Source organism: Cherax quadricarinatus, chromosome 8, assembly GCF_038502225.1.
Source record: "Cherax quadricarinatus isolate ZL_2023a chromosome 8, ASM3850222v1, whole genome shotgun sequence".
NCBI lineage: Eukaryota > Metazoa > Arthropoda > Malacostraca > Decapoda > Parastacidae > Cherax > Cherax quadricarinatus.
In genome coordinates this window covers 26,766,440-26,789,126 of record NC_091299.1, presented here as the reverse complement: position 1 = coordinate 26,789,126, position 22,687 = coordinate 26,766,440, and the positions used below count along the sequence as shown (strand labels likewise).

General features: G+C 40.6%; 1 protein-coding gene across 1 annotated transcript in view; it reads right to left on the bottom strand.

Moving 5' to 3' along the window:
- frtz (WD repeat-containing and planar cell polarity effector protein fritz) overlaps positions 1 to 22,687 on the bottom strand; it is a 77,705-nt gene that overhangs the window by 31,325 nt on the left and 23,693 nt on the right. The window contains 3 exon segments of the mRNA XM_070082976.1: positions 880 to 1,664; positions 2,973 to 2,999; positions 3,001 to 3,222. Of these exon segments, the coding sequence (XP_069939077.1) occupies positions 880 to 1,664; positions 2,973 to 2,999; positions 3,001 to 3,222 (1,034 nt within the window).

Here is a 22,687-nt window from a genome sequence, read left to right as displayed (position 1 = left end):
TGATATCACACTTCAGATTATCCTGACTGCAATATTCCTACCCCTCCTTCAGCACTAATCTTTTCAATATTTATGCAAACACTATTTTTTTTTTATTATTATTATCACACCGGCCGATTCCCACCAAGGCAGGGTGGCCCGAAAAAGAAAAACTTTCACCATCATTCACTCCATCACTGTCTTGCCAGAAGGGTGCTTTACACTACAGTTTTTAAACTGCAACATTAACACCCCTCCTTCAGAGTGCAGGCACTGTACTTCCCATCTCCAGGACTCAAGTCCGCCTGCCGGTTTCTCTGAATCCCTTCATAAATGTTACTTTGCTCACACCAACAGCACGTCAAGTATTAAAAACCATTTGTCTCCATTCACTCCTATCAAACACGCTCACGCATGCCTGCTGGAAGTCCAAGCCCTCGCACAAAACCTCCTTTACCCTCCCTCCAACCCTTCCTAGGCCGACCCCTACCCCCGCCTTCCTTCCACTACAGACTGATACACTCTTGAAGTCATTCTGTTTCGCTCCATTCTCTCTACATGTCCGAACCACCTCAACAACCCTTCCTCAGCCCTCTGGACAACAGTTTTGGTAATCCCAGCACCTCCTCCTAACTTCCAAACTACGAATTCTTCTGCATTATATTCACACCACACATTGTTCCCTCAGACATGACATCTCCACTGCCTCCAGCCTTCTCCTCGCTGCAACATTCATCACCCACGCTTCACACCCATATAAGAGCGTTGGTAAAACTATACTCTCATACATTCCCCGTAACTATTTATGTGGTAAAATAATAAAACTTTAATTAAAATAAATTTTGAACTTCATATATCTAAACAAAGAATTATAATTTTAAGAGAAACAGAGGATCTCACCTAAGCACACGGAAGAAAAATCTGCGAGTAAGGGCCCTTATAGCTGGCCCAAACTCCTCTTCTACAGCCTGACTGATAGGTTGTACTGGAACATGGAAGCTTCCTAATGCACCTTCTAACTGAGTTTCTCTTTGGGGAGTCAAAGGTAACCGCAGGAGATGGTTGGCAACAGCTGTCAAACACTGCATGGCTAATGGACCTTCTTGATCCCAAGTGAGAGAAACCAGAAGGTTAACAGCTTCATCTAACTGACGATGCTTAATGTACTGGGCAACCAGAGCTGGAGCTGTGAGATCATCTCTGCTCATTACGCTGATATCAACACGCAGGCAAGCTATAGGTCCTCTGATGTAGTGTAGCAGAAGTAAATGAGGATTATATTTCATCTGAGATTCCTCAGGCTTTCTAGCTGGGGCCCAGGTAAGTTTTAACAGGGACTGTTGATGACAAAAGTGCTCAGAAAAGTCCAAAATTCTCTGAGGATTATGATCTTCCATAACCAACTGCAGTCTGATAAGAGACAAGGCCAGATCAAAGCACTGAATCTGACCTCTCTCATTACTAACTACCACTATATTTCCTGAGTTCAACCAAGCAATATTTGATGGGATCAGTCCTGCCTTTGTTACATGCGTCATGCCACGAGAGTCACAGTGCAGTGCTAAGACGCCATTATTGCAGGCTAGAAGTAAACGATCCTCAGCGGGGTTGTGAGCATGGGCCATTAGAGGAGCTTCTAAGGGGATTGTAGTAACTGTTACACGATGCAATGCACCTCGCTCTACCTGAAGAATAAAATACTTTTAAGGATTGATGGACGTACTGCATATACTTCTCAATTTTTTTTAACCTATCTGTGGGTACAAAGACACAGCTAAATTGTCTTAGTAATTTAGTGTCATATATATTTTTAAATTTCCAATGGTTGTAGCACTAACTAGATCCTTTATTAAGGTATCCCATTCTTCTGCCACTCTGTTTATTAAGAACTTTTTGATATCATTTCTATACCTATTCTTCCAGAGCCCAATCTTGGGTAATGTCTTTAAGAATTATTTGACAGAATTATTACCTATCCTTCCTGGAGCAAGGGGCTAGTAATCCCTTCTCCTGCATAAATTACTAAATTTAAAAAGAGAAACTTTCGTTTATGTTTCAGATCACCTTGCTTCTGTGGGATATGGTTAGTTTGTTGAAAAAAAAAAATCCCTTCCTGATCGCATCTGGATGAAGTATGTGGATACCTTTGCTGTGTGGCTACAAGAGCAAAATTTCAAAGCCTTTTATTAATGGAAGCTGAATGAAAGGTCCCATTCCTTGATGTTCTAATTAATAACTGTAGTGACTGTAAGATGACAACCACTGTATATAACAGACATGCATTCTAATGAGCACATACATTTCTTATGTCATGAAAAGTAACTGATACTTTTTGCTATACTCTCTGTTTCTGAAAGCATATTTTGTGTCATGAAAGTTATGTACATGATGAAGCACTGAGAATATGTAATATTTTCTGAGATCTATATTGCCTTCAGTCATTTACTTAACTAGCTCATTTTACTGACAGAAATTCTAATTATGTTATCCAGACTCTTATATCTGATGACCTGTAAATGCATAGTGCTTACTTATAACAAAAAAATCTGAGAACAGTTTATGAAAAAAAAGTTATAATAAAAGTAGTATAGATACAGTAATGCACAACAGATTAAAAATTATAACTAAGCTCTGGGTCACCCAAGACAATGGTGTGTATTGTCTCCATTGCAAGCTATATTCTAGTTTTTGATGGAGGAGGTAAAAGTATTTTCTAACACACTGGCGATTTCTCACCAAGGAGAATGATTAAAAGAAACAAACACATTCAACATCACATGCTTCCTGGCTGCATTCTCAGAGTGGCAGAGCCATTGTTCATCAAAGACCCACCAAAACACAACATCCTGCCTGACTCAATGTGAAAACAATGTTCTTGCACCAAATATGATTGGCTAAGCACTTTGCTTGAATTCCTAAAGATATCTGCATAGCCACACTTCAGTCCAGTATAAACTGCAGGAATTATTAGAACATCTAACAACTTTTTTTACCTCATACACACAGCTGAGGACTGTCACCTCCTCCTTCCTTTCCAAACCCTTGTTCCACTGTCAGCAGAACATTTGGCTGCACCTTACTGAAAGAAACGCTTAGAGGTGCCATCTCTGTTCGGCAGTAGCACACCAAATCCATACTTGTCCCTTCCAAAGAGTAGACAAGAATGTTTGCACGGTCGCGGTCCTTTGCTAGTGGGCTCCAAGGATATACCTCATCTTCACTCGTCTGCCACCATACCACCACCTGAAGTTGGTTATGACCTTAATATGCTGGAGTGTGCAAACCAATACTATGTAATAAATAACAATACTATGTCATATATAGAAAACACATGTTAACTCCTCAAACTCTGAATGTAAGGAAAAGAGGATAGGCTACAGATAAGGAAAAATACTATTATCTCACTGGACAGTGTTTTATACTGCATTTGAAAAATTACTACAACTACTACTACTACCACTGCCACCACCACCTCCTACTACTACTAATATTACCATCTACTCCTACTACTGCTTCTACCACCTGCTCCTACTACTCATTTATTAAAATTATGACAATAATAATCAAATAAGGGGATACCTAAGGACTGACAGCATGAATAGTTCCCTTCTATAAGGTAAAAGGGGATGTGTAGACCAAGTGTTGATGTTGAAGCATATAAGTGACCAGTATCTAGATAAGGGTAAATAGAAGTTTGTTGCATTTATGGATTGAGAGGAAGCATATAACTGGGTTGATAGGGAAGGAATGTGACAGATGTTACAAAATGTATACAATGGGTGGTAAGTTACTAAAGCCATAAGAGTTTTTATGCTGAAGTTAAGTATGTAGGAGGGAGGGAGAGGGACTAATATTTCTCTGAGAGAGCAGGACTTAGAGATGTGTTATGTCACTATGGTTATTTAATATATTTATAGATGGATGTAAAAAGAAGAAATGCTATACTGCTGGGGAGAGGTGAGGACTGAAAGATACAGTGGAACTCAGTTTTCATTTGCCCTGGTTTTCGCCAAATCTGGTTTTTGACAATTTTTCGGCAAAATTTTGTCCCAGTTTTCGTTCATCACCTCGGTTTTCACTGAGTTGACAGTGGTCCGCCTTACCGAATGTGTCCACCCGTGCCCACACAAAGCATCCCACTCGTTCTGAGTCAGTCTGGCTTTGTTTTTCGTCAGTAGAGGGTGGTAGTGATGGTGGTAGAGAGTGGTAGTGATGGCAGTAGAGGGTGGTAGTGATGGTGGTAGAGGGTGGTAGTGATGGTGGTAGAGGGTGGTAGTGATGGTGGTAGAGGGTGGTAGTGATGGCAGTAGAGGGTGGTAGTGATTGTGGTAGAGGGTGGTAGTGATGATGGTAGAGATAACCTCTCCTCCCTCTTCCCTCCTCGCCGTCTTCCATACGCCAACAAGAGTCTTCAATAAAGGTAAAAGTGATGTTAAATGTTCATTTATCCATTTCATTAGTCCTTTGTATTTATTTCTCATTGTTTTCTGTGCATAAAACTACAGTTATTCTCTATACAGTAGGGTCCCACTTATACGGTAGGTTAGGTTCCAGGCTACCGCTGTAAAGTGGAAATTGCTGTAAAGTGGAACACCTTTTTTTCCACTTATAAATTCATATAAATACTAGATAACAAGTTTACACTAACACTAACTCTCTCTATCCAGGTAACATATATTAAGTTAGCAATAGAACTAGGCATTAAAAAGAAAACAATAAAAAAGTAAAATACACATATAGTACACTCATTACTTACCTCAAAATATTTGCAGTCTTAATCTAGGGTGAGATGAGTAGTATTTATTGTAAGAAATCAAGTGTGGTATGTATGGTAGCCAGCCAGGCTACCATACCAGGCCAACCCACCCACACATAATATTCTAAGACATTTAAGGTCCCAGAGCAATAAAATGCACATACAGTTCACTCATTACTTACCATAAAATATCTGTAGTCTTAATGTAGGGTCAGAGGTGAGTAAATGATACAAAACAAGTAAATGTGTGTGTGTGTGTGTGTGTGTGTGTGTGTGTGTGTGTGTGTGTGTGTGTGTGTGTGTGTGTGAGAGAGAGAGAGAGAGAGAGAGAGAGAGAGAGAGAGAGAGAGAGAGAGAGAGAGAAGAGAGAGAGAGAGAGAGAGAGAGAGAGAGAGCAGAGAGAGACAGAGAGAGAGACAGAGAGAGAGAGAGAGAGAGACAGAGAGAGAGAGAGAGACAGAGAGAGAGAGAGGGCAGAGAGAGAGAGAGCAGAGAGAGACAGAGAGAGAGACAGAGAGAGAGACAGAGAGAGAGAGAGAGAGAGAGACAGAGAGAGACAGAGAGAGAGACAGAGAGAGCAGAGAGAGAGAGAGACAGAGAGAGAGACAGAGAGAGCAGAGAGAGACAGAGAGAGAGAGACAGAGAGAGAGGGCAGAGAGAGCAGAGAGAGAGAGAGCAGAGAGAGAGAGACAGAGAGAGAGAGACAGAGAGAGAGACAGAGAGAGAGACAGAGAGAGAGAAGAGAGAGAGAGACAGACAGAGAGAGAAACAGAGAGAGAGAGACAGAGGGAGCGAGAGAGAGAAAGACAGACAGAGAGAGAGCAGAGAGAGACAGAGAGAGACAGAGAGAGAGCAGAGAGAGAGACAGAGAGAGAGAGAGAGACAGAGAGAGAGAGACAGAGAGAGAGAGAGACAGAGAGAGAGAGAGACAGAGAGAGAGAGCAGAGAGCAGAGAGAGCAGAGAGAGAGAGAGACAGAGAGAGAGAGAGAAGAGAGAGAGAGAGAGACAGAGAGAGAGAGAGGCAGAGAGAGAGAGAGAGAGGGAAAGAGAGAGGGACAGAGAGAGAGAGCAGAGAGAGAGAGAGAGACAGAGAGAGAGAGAGAGAGAGAGAGAGAGAGAGAGAGAGAAGAGAGAGAGAGAGAGAGACAGAGAGAGAGAGAGAGAGAGACAGAGAGAGAGAGAGAGAGAGACAGAGAGAGAGAAGAGAGAGAGAGCAGAGAGAGAGAGGGCAGAGAGAGACAGAGAGAGAGACAGAGAGAGAAGACAGAGAGAAGAGACAGAGAGAGAGAGAGAGCAGAGAGAGAGACAGAGCAGAAGAGAGAGACAGAGAGAGAGAGAGACAGAGAGAGAGAGGGCAGCAGAGAGAGAGAGCAGAGAGAGAGAGAGACAGAGAGAGAGAGAGAGAGAGAGAGAGAGAGAGAGAGACAGAGAGAGCAGAGAGAGAGAGAGAGAGAGATAGAGAGAGAGAGAGAGAGAGAGAGAGAGAGAGAGAGAGAGAGAGAGAGAGAGAGAGAGAGAGAGAGAGAGAGAGAGAGAGAGAGAGAGAGAGAGAGAGAAGAGAGAGAGAGAGAGACAGAGAGAGACGAGCAGAGGAGAGAGAGAGAGAGAGAGAGAGAGAGAGAGAGAGAGAGAGAGAGAAGGGGGGGGGCAAGGAGGTGTTGCTGTGTGCTTCTCTAAAAGTGTTCATGCCCAGCACATAGATGTTGCCACCCCTACACATCTTGAAATGATGTTCTTCAAGCTCTGCATAAACACTAGTACCTCTGTACTAGCATGTGCAATGTACAGACCTCAGTGGCAACATGCAGACCCCATTAACTTCCTAATGAAAAATATTGACTCCCTTCTGCTACAACACAACTGTCAACATATCATAATTGTTGGTGACCTCAACCAGCACCTTATACAGAAGGACTTTGATGACCTTCTTGCAGTGTTTGACATGAGAAACTTTGTTGATTTCCCTACTTACATCTCTGGCTCCTCCCTTGACCCAGTAGTGAGTGATCTGGCAGAAGGCATAGTCACTTGTCAACCCCTCGGCTATGTTGGATCGTCTGACCACAAGGCTGTTTTTACGACACAAAAGATCCCTGGATAGATCTGTCATTTCAGCAGAGCCTTCAACATAGGAGGTATGTGGGTGGCCTTACTGTTATGTACAAGGCCAATATTGTCAAAGTACCACACTTGGATCCACTTCAAGGACAGCGTGAAACAAGCTTTTATGCCACAAGATGGGCCACAACATTGTCATTGTAATAGCTGTGTTAGGGTGATTTTCATCCATAAAGGCTTGCACTTCAACCCACTTTGCACACATTTCCTTAATCTTTGAAGTAGGCACAATGGATTCCACAACTGGCATAGGCTTCTCAGGGTTAGCCCCAAACACTTCAAAATCTTTAATTTCCATACTAATTCTCACCCTTTTCACCACAGGGTTGGCACTAAAAGCTTTCTTGGGGCCCGTGGTGACTTATTTTGCAGTTACAAGCACAAAAACACTGGGATAATGGAATGAAATGCCGAATGTATGCGTGAATCGACCACTGGCTGGCTTGTAAACACTGGCACCAACAGGGCAGCTGAGAGGCCACATGTGGGATGCGTCCTGGGCGAATCACGTAAGGAGAGTTTTTTTATCGTGGCGAGGCCAAAATTTTTGTGTTCAAATGCTTGCATAGGCGGATTTAACGTAACGTGATGCATTAGTAGGCGGGGTCCATGTGCGTATTCTGATAATTATACTTATGTATACCTGTACAGTGGACCCCGTTCAACGATTTTAATCCAATCCGTGCAAGAGGTAATTGTTGTTATGCGAAATAATCGTTATGTGAATGAATTTTCCCCGTAAGAAATAATGGAAATAAAATTAATCCGTGCAAGACACCCAAAAGTATGAAAAAAAAAAAAATTTTTACCACATGAAATGTTAATTTTAATACACACAAACTGAAAAAGGCATGCACACATGACACTTACTTTTATTGAAGATCTGGTGATGATTGATGGGATGGGAGGAGGGAGAGCATTATCTTCTTACTGTTTAGAAGAATCCCCTTCCATTAGGACTTGAGGTAGCAAGTCCTTTTGAGTTACTTCCCTTCTTCTTTTAATGCCACTAGGACCAGCTTGAGAGTCACTGGACCTCTGTCGCACAACAAATCTGTCCATAGAGCTCTGTACCTCCGTTCCTTACGATTTGTCTAAAATGGGCCACAACATTGTCATTGAAATAGTCACCAGCACGGCTTGCAACAGCTGTGTCAGGGTGATTTTCATCCATAAAGGTTTGCAGTTCAACCCACTGTGCACACATTTCCTTAATTTTGAAGTAGGCACAATGGATTCCACAACTGGCATAGGCTTCTCGGGGAGGGTTAGCCCCAAACCCTTCAAAATCTTTCTTAATTTCCATACTAATTCTCACCCTTTTACCACAGGGTTGGCACTCGAAGCTTTCTTGGGGCCCATGGTCACTTATTTTCCAGAAACAGCACCGAAAACACTCTAATGTCGAAATATTCCGATTGTATGCTTGGATGTTACCGCGGAGGCTGGCTGTAAACAATGCCACCAGTGGAACATGTGGCGCGTCTCGGAAGAAAATCGGTAAGCGGGTTTTTAAGCGGTATGTGAGGCAAAATTTTTGCAATTAAAGTAAGCGGTATGCGAAATAATCGCTATGTGATGCCATCGTTATGCGGGGGTCCACTGTACTTAAATAAACTTACATACTGTGCTGGCGTGCAGGTACACATTAAAATCAGTAAGAGTGTCTTATACCTCGAGATGTCATATTAGTAATGATAATAATAATCACCGAGTCTCATTTAAATGTCATATATTACGTTAATATACACATTTTCATCAATCCATCTACGATATTTTTTCAAAATTATAAACACGATGCGTAACGTATAAAGATAATAAATACACCCCACAGTAGAATAAATAAGCATAAATATGAGATGTGGTAGCCAGGCAGACTTGCACAAATGGACGCCATATTAGAAATAATAATAATAATAATAATAATAATCAAAAGAGTCTCATTAAATGTCGTATATTCGTTAATATACACATTTTCATTAATCCATCCATGATATTTTTTCAAAATTATATAATAAACACAACACATAACATATAAAGATGATAAATACACCCCACAATAGAATAAATAAACATAAATATGAGATGTTATAGGTAGTAGGTTGGTAGACAGCAACCACCCAGGGAGTACTACCGTCCTGCCAAGTAGTGTACAACGAAAACCTGTAATTGTTTTACATGATGGTAGGATTGCTGGTGTCTTTTGTCTGTCTCATAAACATGCAAGATTTCAGGTATGTCTTGTTACTTCTACTTACACTTAGGTCACACTACACATACATGTACAAGCATATATATACACACCCCTCTGAGTATTCTTCTATTTTTTTTCTAGTTCTTGTTCTAGTTTATTTCCTCTTATCTCCATGGGGAAGTGGAACAGAATTCTTCCTCCGTAAGCCATGCGTGTTGTAAGAGGCGACTAAAATGCCGGGAGCAAGGGGCTAGTAACCCCTTCTCCCGTATAAATTACTAAATTTAAGAGAAACTTTCATTTTTCTTTTTGGGCCACCCTGCCTTGGTGGGATACAGCCGGTGTGTTGAAAGAAGAAATACACCCCACAACAGAATAAATAAACATAAATATGAGATGTTATAGGTAGTAGGTTGGTAGACAGCAACCGCCCAGGGAGGTACTACCATCCTGCCAAGTGAGTGTAAAACGAAAGCCTGTAATTGTTTTACATGATGGTAGGATTGCTGGTGTCCTTTTTTCTGTCTCATGAACATGCAAGATTTCAGGTACGTCTTGCTACTTCTACTTACACTTAGGTCACACTACACATACATGTACAAGCACATATATACACACCCCTCTGGGTTTTCTTCTATTTTCTTTCTAGTTCTTATTCTTGTTTATTTCCTCTTATCTCCATGGGGAAGTGGAACAGAATTCTTCCTCCGTAAGCCATGAGTGTTGTAAGAGGCGACTAAAATGCTGGGAGCAAGGGGCTAGTAACCTCTTCTCCTGTATATATTACTAAATGTAAAAGGAGAAACTTTCGTTTTTCCTTTTGGGCCACCCCGCCTCGGTGGGATACGGCCGGTGTGTTGAAAGAAAGAAAGAAGAAGGATTGCTGGTGTCTTTTGTCTGTCTCATAAGCATGCAAGATTTCAGGTATGTCTTGCTACTTCTACTTACACTTAGGTCACACTACACATACATGTACAAGCATATATATACACACCCCTCTGGGTTTTCTTCTATTTTCTTTTTAGTTCTTGCTCTTGTTTATTTCCCCTCATCTCCATGGGATAGTGGAACAGAATTCTTCCTCTGTAAGTCATGCGTGTTGTAAGAGGCGACTAAAATGCCGGGAGCAAGGGGCTAGTAACCCCTTCTCCTGTATAAATTACTAAATTTAAAAAGAGAAACTTTTGTTTTTCTTTTTGGGCCACCCTGCCTTGGTGGGATATGGCCGGTTTGTTGAAAGAAGAAGAGAACCTAGGATAACCCAAAAAAGTCAGGCAGAGTGACTTATTTCCATTTCCTTCACTCAGAGCATCATTTCTTCTAAAAATGGTGTTACATGAGAATGGGAGTGTTCTTCTTTATTTATTCTACTGTATCAATGTAAAGACAACTTGTACACAAAGTAACTTGTACACAAACCAGACGTGTACACTTTGTTTGTTTACAAAACTTTTAAGTTGGATAATCTGTTCTCATAATACAATTTTTTTGCCCTTCTTATCAGGCAACACTTGTGTACGGATGCAAGACATAGGCCTTGCATGCTGCAATGAGAAAGAAGCTCAAGGTAGTGGCAATGTAATGTTTAAGAGCAATGTGTGGTGTGAATATCATGCAGGGAGTTCGGAGTGTAGAATTAAAGACAATGTGGGACACCAGGGGTTTCTGAGTGATTTGGGCATTTAGAGGATAGAGGAGGATAGGATAATAAAGAGGGTGTATAAATCTTTGGTGGAAGGTAAGAAGGGAAGGGGTAGGGTCGTCCCAGGAACAGATGGAGGGAAGGGGTAAAGGAAGCCTGAAAATTCAGCAGGCTTATGTGAATGTCTTAGATTGCAGTTAATAAAGGAGACAAGTGGATTTTAATGGACATAATGTTGGAGTGTGAGTAGGGTAACATTTATGAAGGGATTCAGGGAAACAGGTTAGCCAGATTTGAGTCCTGGAGGTTGGAAGGGCAGTGCCTGCACTCTCAAGGAGGGGTTGGGATGGGAGGGTAATCTGAATAGTGATGTCAGCATATTTCTGACATGACAGTAATTGAGTGAATAATGGTGAACGAATTTCCTTTTGTCTGGGTCACACTGCCCTGGTGGGAGAGAGCTGCTGAGGTGAAACATAATAATTTTATTCATAGAGTACATCCTGTAAGATTTTAATAAAAACGATAATTTGCTTTATGATATTTTCTACAAAGCCAGTTAACCCTTAAACGGTCCAAAGAGATCGACGTTCAAATTCGTAGTGCTACAAAAGTAGATCTACCTTTTTTTACATATTTCCAAATATAACAAAAAAAAAAGTAGATAAAAGTTTTTTTACATGTTTTCAAATGTAAAACAAAAAAGAAGATCTACATTTTTTTACATACTTTCAGATGTTGAAAAAACGTATATATACGTTTGGACCGTTTAAGGGTTAAATACATACTCAGCATTTGAGGCAGATGTAAAGGAAACCTAACATGAAACTAAAGTTCATATAATATTATGACAATAGTAAGTGGTGTGTCATGAAAAAATTGTCAGAGGAAGTAAATGGCACCTTTTAATCTTTTTGACAAAGTTAAAGTATCATGCCATCTGTTTCTGCAGTGATGCTTGGCAATAATTTATTTATTTATTTATTTATTTTATGTCTTTGCAAACAGTACATTGAGATTTTGTATTTACAATAGTGAGTTGCAATGCAAAGAGAGCCTCTATTATGCCTAGGCATTATGGGCCTACTTTTTTTCCTGTCCAAATATCTAGCAAAAGGATTTATTCTAAGTGATAGATAGCAACAAATATTATTGATCTGAATCTTTCTTACATGGATCTGGGAAAAAACTGAGTTAATCCCATTTAAATTAATAGTTTCATCTTATGTTTAGAAGTGTCACATATTACCCAGCAAGAGGACAGAATAGTTACTTCAAATCCAGTGTTGTGTATTAAAGGGAAAGATACTTAAGTGGAAAGTGCTCCTGCTTAACAAGTTTCCAATACCTGGAGTATACCTGGAGAAGGTTTTGTGGGTCAATGCCCCCACGGCCGGTCCATGATCAGGCCTCATAATGGATCAAGGCCTGATCAGCCAGGCTGTTACTGATGGCCACAATGAGTAGACTACAATTACAATAGATTTAAATTCTCTGAAAACTCAACAACAGAAATGCAGAATGCTATAAATAATATTACAAAGAAGGCCACTAGCATGCCTAGGCATTTTGGACATGCCTAGGCATTTCGGGCAGACTAATACTAATTCTTACTCTATATTGATATAGGTCATGGAGCAGTACATTTGAACATACATTATTAGATAAATACATACAGTGAACCCCCGACTTACGAAGGCCTCATGATAAAATTGACTTACGAAGCATTTCAGCATAAAAAATTTTCCTCAACCTATGAAGAAAAACTCGACTTACATCATTCGTCTTGAACGCGGTCCGTCTGGCCAGAAAGCCTCAGCTCAGCTAGTGCCATTGTTTACAAGCCAGGGTGGATGGTTGCACGCATATATTTGATGAATTTTGTATTATTCCATTGTTTTTAGTACTTTTAACTGCTATATAAGCCACCATGGGCCCAAAGAAAGCTTCTAGTGCCAACCCTGTGGTAAAAAGGGTGAGAAATACTATCAAAATACTATCGTACCATGGGCAGCTGCTGCTGCACCACTGTCAGCTGTTGCTGCACCACCGTCAGTTGCTGCTGAACTACAGTCAGCTACTGCTGCTGCTGTACCATGGTCAGATGATGCTGCTGCTGTACCACTGTCAGCTGCTGCTGCACCACCCTCAGCTGTACTACTCGAAGATGTGGAGACTGTGTTGTTGGTGTGGCTTAACGAGAAGCAATTACCGAGAAATAATTAACCCCAGAGGGTTAGCCACCCAGGATAACCCAAGAAAGTCAGTGCATCATTGAGGACTGTCTAACTTATTTCCACTGGGGTCCTTAATCTTGTCGCCCAGGATGCAACCCACACTAGTCGACTAACACCCAGGTGAACAGGAAAAAATGCCTGGAACTAGTGCTCATATTGGTGAATTTAAGGCCAGCAAAGGTTGGTTTGAGAGATTTAAGAATCGTAGTGGCATACACAGTGCGATAAGGCATGGCGAAGCTGAAAAATTCCAACCCAACAAGTGTTTAATTGTTACAAAACAGGCCTGTTCTGGAAGAAAATGCCAAACAGGACCTACATTACTCAGGAGGAAAAGGTACTCCCAGGACACAAGCCTATGAAAGACAGGCTAACTCTCATGTTTTCTTGTAATGCTAGTGGAGATTGCAAAGTGAAGCCTTTACTCATGTATCACTCTGAAAATCCCAGTGTGTTCAAGAAAAACAGTGTCTCATCACTCATCACTACACCTTCAATAAAGGTAAGTGTCATATATTCTTCAGTGAGTACAGTATATTGTGCATGTATCCTTCTTTTTGTGTGTAGGAAAATGTATATTTCATGTGGTAAAATTTTTTTTTTTCATACTTTTGGGCGTCTGGAATGGATAAATTGGATTTCCATTATTTCTTATGGGGAAAATTAATTCAACTTACGATAATTTCATCTAACAATGAGCTCTCTGGAACGGATTAATATCGTAAGTCGAGGGTCCACTGTAATTAGATACATACCTAGCTAGGCATATACATAAGTAGATTTACAACACTGAGGTAGTATGAGTCACATACATAATTAGATTTACATAATTAGATGCACATCAGCCAGGCACATACATAATTAGATTTACAATACTGAGGTAGTACGAGTCATATAATAATATAGTGGTACCTCGAGTTTTGTACAGCTCCCAATTCGAACAATTATGTAAGCGTATTATTGTAAGTGCTTTTTAAGTGTATTTTTGGGGGTCAGAAACGGACTAATCCAATTTACATTATTCCTTATGGGAACAAATTCATTTGGTAATGTTACTCGAACAGCCTTCTGGAACGAATTATGGCTGAAACTCGGGGTACCACTGTATTTTAAATTCAATTCAATTCAATTCAAATTTATTCTCTATAAGGGTTAGGAAAGGTAGGGGGTGTGTGGACCAGGTGTTTACAGTGAAACATATAAGTGAACAGTATTTAGATAAGGCTAAAGAGGTCTTTGTGGCATTTATGGATTTGGAAAAGGCGTATGACAGGGTGGATAGGGGGGCAATGTGGCAGATGTTGCAAGTGTATGGTGTAGGAGGTAGGTTACTGAAAGCAGTGAAGAGTTTTTACGAGGATAGTGAGGCTCAAGTTAGAGTATGTAGGAAAGAGGGAAATTTTTTCCCAGTAAAAGTAGGCCTTAGACAAGGATGTGTGATGTCACCGTGGTTGTTTAATATATTTATAGATGGGGTTGTAAGAGAAGTAAATGCGAGGGTCTTGGCAAGAGGCGTGGAGTTAAAAGATAAAGAATCACACACAAAGTGGGAGTTGTCACAGCTGCTCTTTGCTGATGACACTGTGCTCTTGGGAGATTCTGAAGAGAAGTTGCAGAGATTGGTGGATGAATTTGGTAGGGTGTGCAAAAGAAGAAAATTAAAGGTGAATACAGGAAAGAGTAAGGTTATGAGGATAACAAAAAGATTAGGTGATGAAAGATTGAATATCAGATTGGAGGGAGAGAGTATGGAGGAGGTGAACGTATTCAGATATTTGGGAGTGGACGTGTCAGCGGATGGGTCTATGAAAGATGAGGTGAATCATAGAATTGATGAGGGAAAAAGAGTGAGTGGTGCACTTAGGAGTCTGTGGAGACAAAGAACTTTGTCCTTGGAGGCAAAGAGGGGAATGTATGAGAGTATAGTTTTACCAACGCTCTTATATGGGTGTGAAGCGTGGGTGATGAATGTTGCAGCGAGGAGAAGGCTGGAGGCAGTGGAGATGTCATGTCTGAGGGCAATGTGTGGTGTGAATATAATGCAGAGAATTCGTAGTTTGGAAGTTAGGAGGAGGTGCGGGATTACCAAAACTGTTGTCCAGAGGGCTGAGGAAGGGTTGTTGAGGTGGTTCGGACATGTAGAGAGAATGGAGCGAAACAGAATGACTTCAAGAGTGTATCAGTCTGTAGTGGAAGGAAGGCGGGGTAGGGGTCGGCCTAGGAAGGGTTGGAGGGAGGGGGTAAAGGAGGTTTTGTGTGCGAGGGGCTTGGACTTCCAGCAGGCATGCGTGAGCGTGTTTGAATAAGGGTTACAATGTGGGGTTCACAGGTTTTGGGTATTGGGTGGTTTACATGTTATAAAATACTAATTACAGAGGGGGCCACCGAGACACCTAGCATGGCTAGGCATTTCGAGCAGACTTAGATTAATTCTTAACATTAAATCCTTACAGATTATGGTATTAAGGCTAAGTGACTACATCATAATTTGTGAGTTTAGCAATGTGAATGCTTTTGTTTTGGTACAATACAAAGTGTCTATATTGGAGTATCATAGGCAAACTTATGACTAGTTAGAATTTATTATTTAAGATTAAGATTAGTATTTCTGGGTTTATAGTCAGTGGGTGAGTGAGTGTAATTGTGAACCACCAGGTGGTTATCATGTAGTTAGTTGTCGGGGTGGATCAGGGAGATAAGATGTTTTCTAACTGAAGTTTTGAAAATGATGAATGTGTCTGCAGTTCTAGAGTTTTCAGGTAGGGTGTTCCAGATTTTAGGTCCTTTGAAATACATTGAATTTTTGTAAAGGTTTAGTCGAACACGGGGAATGTCATAGAGATGTTTGTCTCTAGTGTTATGCCTGTAGATCCTGTAACAACTATCAAGAAAGCATTTTAGGTCAAGGTTAATATTGGAATTTAAGATCCTGTAGATATAGATTGCACAGTACAGTGGACCCTCGCACAACGCTGGCATCACATAACGTTAAATCTGAATAGTGATACATTTTATTGCTAAAATTTTGCCTTGCAAAGCTAAAAAACTCGCTCAACGCTATTCGTCCGAGACGCGTCTATGTGCGGCCTGAGCCAGCCTCACATGTTCTGCCGGTGGCATTGTTTACAAGCCAACATCCGCGGTAACATCCAAGCATACAATCGGAACATTTCGTATTATTACAGCGTTTTTGGTGATTTCATCTGCAAAATAAGTGACCATGGGCCCCAAGAAAGCTTCTAGTGCAAACGCTACAGGAATAAGGGTGAGAATTACTATAGAGATGAAGAAAGAGATCATTGCTAAGTATGAAAGTGGAGTACGTGTCTCCGAGCTGGCCAGGTTGTATAGTAAACCCCAATCAACCATCGCTACTATTGTGTCCATGAAAACGGCAATCAAGGAAGCTGTTCTTGCCAAAGGTGCAACTGTGTTTACGAAACAGAGATCGCAAGTGACAGAAGATGTTGAGAGACTCTTATTGGTGTGGATAAACAAAAAACAGACAGCAGGAGATAGCATCTCTCAAGCGATCATAAGTGAAAAGGCTAGGAAGTTGCATCAGAATTTAATTAGAAAAATGCCTGCAACTAGTGATGATGTGAGTGAATTTAAGGCCAGCAAAGGATGGCTTGAGAGATTTAAGAAGCGTAGTGGCATACATAGTGTGATAAGGTATGGTGAGGCTGCCAGTTCGGACCACAAAGCAGCTGAAAAATATGTGCAGGAATTCAAGGAGTACATAGACAGTGAAGGACTGAAACCTGAACAAGTGTTTAATTGTGACGAAACAGGCCTGTTTTGGAAGAAAATGCCAAGCAGGACCTACATTACTCAGGAGGAAAAGGCACTCCCAGGACATAAGCCTATGAAAGACAGGCTTACTCTGTTTTAATGTGTGCCAATGCTAGTGGTGATTGCAAAGTGAAGCCTTTATTAGTGTATCACTCTGAAACTCCCAGAGCATTCAGGCAAAAGAATATCCACAAGGCTAATTTGTGTGTGCTGTGGAGGGCAAACAGTAAGGCATGGGTCACTAGGGACTTTTTCTATGGCTGGTTACACCAAGCATTTGCCCCCAATGTGAAAAATTACCTAACTGAAAAGAAATTAGACCTTAAGTGCCTCCTGGTGTTAGACAATGCCCCTGGTCATCCTACAGACTTGGCAGAGCGACTTTGTGGGGACATGAGCTTCATTAAGGTGAAGTTTTTGCCTCCTAATACCACTCCTCTCCTGCAGCCCATGGACCAGCAGGTTATTGCAAACTTCAAAAAACTGTACACAAAAGCTCTGTTTGAAAGGTGCTTTGTAGTGACCTCAGAAACTCAACTGACTCTAAGAGAGTTTTGGAGAGATCACTTTAATATCCTCAATTGTGTAAACCGTTATGGAGAGATCACTTTAATATCCTCAATTGTGTAAACCTTATAGGTAAGGCTTGGGAGGGAGTGACTAAGAGGACCTTGAACTCTGCTTGGAAGAAACTGTGGCCAGAATGTGTAGACCAAAGGGATTTTGAAGGATTTGAGGCTAACCCTGAGAGGCGTATGCCAGTTGAGGAATCAATTGTGGCATTGGGGAAGTCCTTGGTGTTGGAGGTTAGTGGGGAGGATGTGGAAGAGTTGGTGGAGGAGGACAATGAAGAACTAACCACTGATGAGCTGCTAGATCATCTTCAACAGCAAGAGGCCAGACCTGAGGAAACTGCTTTGTAGGAAGGGAGAGAGAAATTGAAGAAGTTGCCTACTTCAAAGATTAAAGAAATCTGTGCAATGTGGCTTAAAGTGCAAACCTTTATGGAAGAAAATCACCCTCAGACAGCTGTTGCAAGCCGTGTTGGCAACCTGTACACTGACAGTGTTGTGAACCACTTTAGGAAAGTCATAAAGGAACGAGAGGTACAGACCTCTATGGACAGACATGTTGTGCGACAGAAGTTCAGTGACTCTGAATCTGGTCCTAGTGGCATTAAAAGAAGAAGGGAAGTAACCCCGGAAAAGGACTTGACACCTCAAGTCCTAATGGAAGGGGATTCCCCTTCTAAACACTAAGACCATCAACACTCTCCCCTCCTCCCATCCCATCAATCACCACCAGATCTTCAATAAAGGTAAGTGTCATGTAACTGTGCATGTCTTCTTCAGTTTGTGTGTATTAAAATTAATATTTCATGTGGTAAAAAAATTTTTTTTTCGTACTTTTGGGTGTCAGGAACGGATTAATTTGATTTCCATTATTTCTTATGGGAAAATTAATTCGCATAAGGATAATTTCGCCTAACATTGAGCTCTCAGGAACAGATTAATAGTGTTATGCGAGGGTCCACTGTAGTAAGTGTGGATGTTCTGAACAGGGAGTAAGTTTAGATCTATGAAGAGTGGGGGGGTGTGTTGCCAGGGATGGGATTTAGTGATTATTCTTACTGCAGCTATTTGTTGGGTTATTATTGGCTTTAGGTGTGTTGCTGCAGTTGAACCCCAAGCACAGACAGCATAGGTGAGGTATGGATATGTAAGTGAATGGTATAGTGTGAGAAATGCAGTTTGCGGCATATAGTATCATATCTTGGAGAGGATCCCCACCGTTTTGAATACTTTTTTTGTTATGCGTTGGATATGGGTGCTGAAATTTAGGTTGTTGTTGAGGTATAGGCCAAGGAATTTGCCCTCATTATGTCTGCTAATTAGAGTGTTGTCGATCTTAATGTTAAGTTCCACAACACCTGCTCTGGTACCAAACATAATATAGTAGGTTTTGCCAGTGTTAAGTGTAAGTTTATTGGCTGTCATCCAGGTCGATATTTTGAGCAGCTCCTCGTTAACAATGGTGTTGAGGGCGGCAAGATTAGGGTGGGAGGTGACATAAGTTGTGTCGTCAGCAGAGAGAATGGGTTTCAGGTGTTGGGATATGTTTGGAAGATCACTGATGTAAATGAGGAAGAGCAGGGGTCCAAGGACACTTCCCTGCAGAACTCCAGTATCAAGTGGCCTATTGATGAGGCTGTGTCTTTAATGGTGACATACTGATACCTATTAGAAAGGTAGGATTTAAAATATGCAAGCGCATGGCCTCTTATACCATAGTGGTCAAGTTTGTGGAGTAGGATGCCGTGGTCTACTGTGTCAAACGCTTTTCTTAGGTCAATAAAAATTCCTAGTGGATATTCCTTATTTTCCAATGCTGTGTAAAGCAGGTCTAGCATTTTTATAATTGCATCATTAGCGATTTTATTTTTCCTGAATCTAAATTGGCAGGGATTGAGTATGTTTTGTGACGTTATAAATGAATATAGTCTCCTGTGCACGAGTTTCTCAAAGATTTTGGATAGCAATGGTAAGTTTGATATTGGCCTATAGTTGTTTACGTCTGCAGGGTCACCACCTTTATGTATTGGTGTAACCCTTGCTGTCTTGAGTAGTGTCGGGAAAGTGCTAGTTTCTAGTGACTTGTTAAAAAGTAATGTAATAGCATGCGAAAGGACATGGGCCGCTCGCTTGTACAATAATGGTGGGACATGAGACAGATTCCCCGAGTTATTTTTAAGTGACTTTATGATCGCGGTGACTTCCGTGGGCTCAGTTGGTACAAGATAGAAGGAATTTGGGAAATTCCCATCTAGGTAGTCCCCGGCACGGGCATTGGTACGTGGGATTTTACTGGCGAGATTAGATCCTATGTTTGAGAAGAAGTCGTTTATCTTGTTAGCTGTGTCAGTGGGATGCAGTGGTGTTTCATGAGGCTTAGTTAGAACAATATTCTTGTTTTTTTTTTCAGTTTGTGGGTCCCCAGAATCTGGGAAAGTGTTTTCCAGGTCTTTTTTATATTTCCTCTTGTGTCAGTGAATCTGCTGGAGTAGTACAGTTGTTTGGCTTTCTTTATTAATTTGGTGAGAACTGTTGAATATTGTTTAAGAATATCTTTGTGTATTAAGCCCTGTCTATATTACTTTTCATATTGGTGTTTCTTATCAATGGATTTCAGAATGCTGCTGGTTAGCCATGAGCAACCAAGCCATTTATTCGTGATCTGTTTAGTTTTTATAGGACAATGTTTGCTGTATAGTCTACGTATTTTGTTAAGAAAAATGTCTGTCCAATTGTCAATACCATTGGCATTGGAGAATTCTGTAGGCCAGTCAACAGTCTCTAGGTCTGCTATGAAATCCCTTATTGAGGCCTCGTCACGGAGACTAAATGAAACTTTGTTGTATTCGAGTGGTGGCTTACTAATGTTTGCTAAGAGGAAGGTTGGGTAGTGGTCAGTAGTAGTCTGTGATTATCCTTGATTTAAGGGGGGCTAGTATATTGGTCCATATGTGGTCTACTATGGTTGCACTTGTTTCAGTCAGCCTGGTTGGTTTAGTTATTGTTGGTATGAGAAGTGTGTTGTTCATATTGTTGATGAAATCGGTTGCAGTCTGATCATCTGGTAGGCCAAGGTTGATATTGAAGTCTCCAGCTAAGAGAAGGTGGTGCTTGTTCATTTGTCTGTTTGTTATTAGTGACTTTAGATTCTCACTGAAGTGTGGGATGTTTGTGTGGGGTATCCGGTATATGGCACCGATTGTTAAAGGCGTCTTGAGGTTTTTTACAGTAAAATTAGCAAAAATGTATTCCCCATATTCATCACTAAAGCAATTAGTGCTAATACAAGATAGCTGTGCAACATATGGGAATCTTTATTCAGGAAACGTTTCGCCACACAGTGGCTTCATCAGTCCAATACAAAGTAGAAAGGCGTAAGGAGAGGGGGAGTTTGAGGTAATCAGTCCCTCAGCCTGGAGTCGATGTGTTCAGTCTATCAGTCTTGTAGAATGTACCTACATCGACTCCAGGTTGAGGGACTGATTACCTCAAACTCCTCCTCTCCTTACGCCTTTCTCCTTTGTATTGGACTGATGAAGCCACTGTGTGGCGAAACGTTTCCTGAATAAAGATTCCCATATGTTGCATAAGTGTCTCAATCTTCAACTTGTCGGCTTTTCAAGCCATTCAACACACAAGATAGTTGGTTAGAGTAATAGATTGCAGTACCACCCACAGCTTGGTATGGTCTGCAGTTGTGGATTGCTGTGTATCCTGGTAGTGGGTAGATATCAATTGTGTCCTGCTTAAGCCAGGTCTCAGTAAGAATAATGCAGGAGAAGGGTGTCTTTAGTGACTCAAGGAGTGCCAGGAGGTCATCATAGTGTTTGCTTAAGGACCTGATGTTGTAGTTAAGAACTGATAGACTTTGAGCAGTTCAGGATAGTGCTGGCTTGTGATGCTGTGTAATAAAGGCAGTTACTTTCCAATAAGTTTTGATTGTGTGTTAGATTATGGAGGTTTAGATCAGGGTCAACGTGATCATTCATCTTTTAGGTTTAAATAGTGGTTGTTTATATCCTGTATTATGTGGTGAGTTCTAATACTGATTTCTGTAGTGGTGGGAGGTTTGGATAAGTATACCGTTAAAGCACTTTGGTCATATAGAGTATAGTCACTAATAAACATAATGAAATTGATATTGTCTATGTGTTGTGCTAGAATGAGCTAAAGTACAACTAGGTATAAACTAATGCTATAAAAACAAACAAATTACAAGTGGCACCAGACTCACTCTTGTAATTGCACTAAGGTCTAATATAATGAATTTAAGTGTTGTCTATGTATTGAGCTTGAATGAGCTAAAGTACAAATAGGTATAGTTAGTTTAGGTGTTGTCTATGTACTGAGCTAGAATGAGCTAAAGTACAACTAGGTATAAACTTATAATATAAAAATACAAATTAAAATGGTACTTGCAATTGCACTAGGGTCTGATATAGGTTGTTAACAAGATCAAGAGTATAACTAGATTTAAATTGACAAAATAAAATTCACAAATTAAAGTACCGAAAGAATAATAAGTAAAAAATAACAATGGAAATTCAATGACTTGGTTATAATATGATAGTAAGATGGTAGACAGGTACACAGGTACAAAGGATAATATAAAGGGTGGTGTTGAATATACAAACTTGAAAATTTGGCAACAAAATGTTATGAAAAGTATAAAATAATGATTAATGTACAAAAGTAAATGGTAAATTTAGTAATGGGATTGGATTTGTCTGTTTCTATTAAAGCTTATATATTGGAAGCATGTCTTAGGTGGACTTACGACTAACTTAAGATTTAATAGGCAACAGCTATACAGTGGACCCTCCATTTTTGTCATTAATATGTTCCAGAGAGACTGGTGAAAACCGAAATCAATGAAAACTGAAACCATTTTCCTCATAAGAAATAATGTAAATCCAATTAATCCATTCCAGACATCCAAAAGTATTAACAAAAATTTTTTTTAGCTTAAATATAGATTTACATGTAGAAAAGAATGACAAATAAATATAAAGCACTAATAAAATGTATAAATGAGCATTTAACCCTTAAACGGTCCAAACGTATACAGTGGACCCTCGCCTAATGAACGCATAATGTTAAATTCGCCAAACGAAGCCTTTGAGTGTAAAAATTTTGGCCCGCTTAACGATAAAAAACTCGCCCAATGTGATTCCTCCCAAACCTGTCCGTCCAGCCTGAGCACCTCAGCTGCCTTGCCGTCATTGTTTACAAGCAAGGGTGGCCGGTTGCATGCATACATTCGATATATTTTGTATTATTCCATTGTTTATAGTGCTTGTAACTGCTAAATAAGCCACCATGGGCCCAAAGAAGGCTTCTAGTGCCAGCCCTGTGGTAAAAAGGGTGAGAAATACTATCGTACTGCAGTCAGG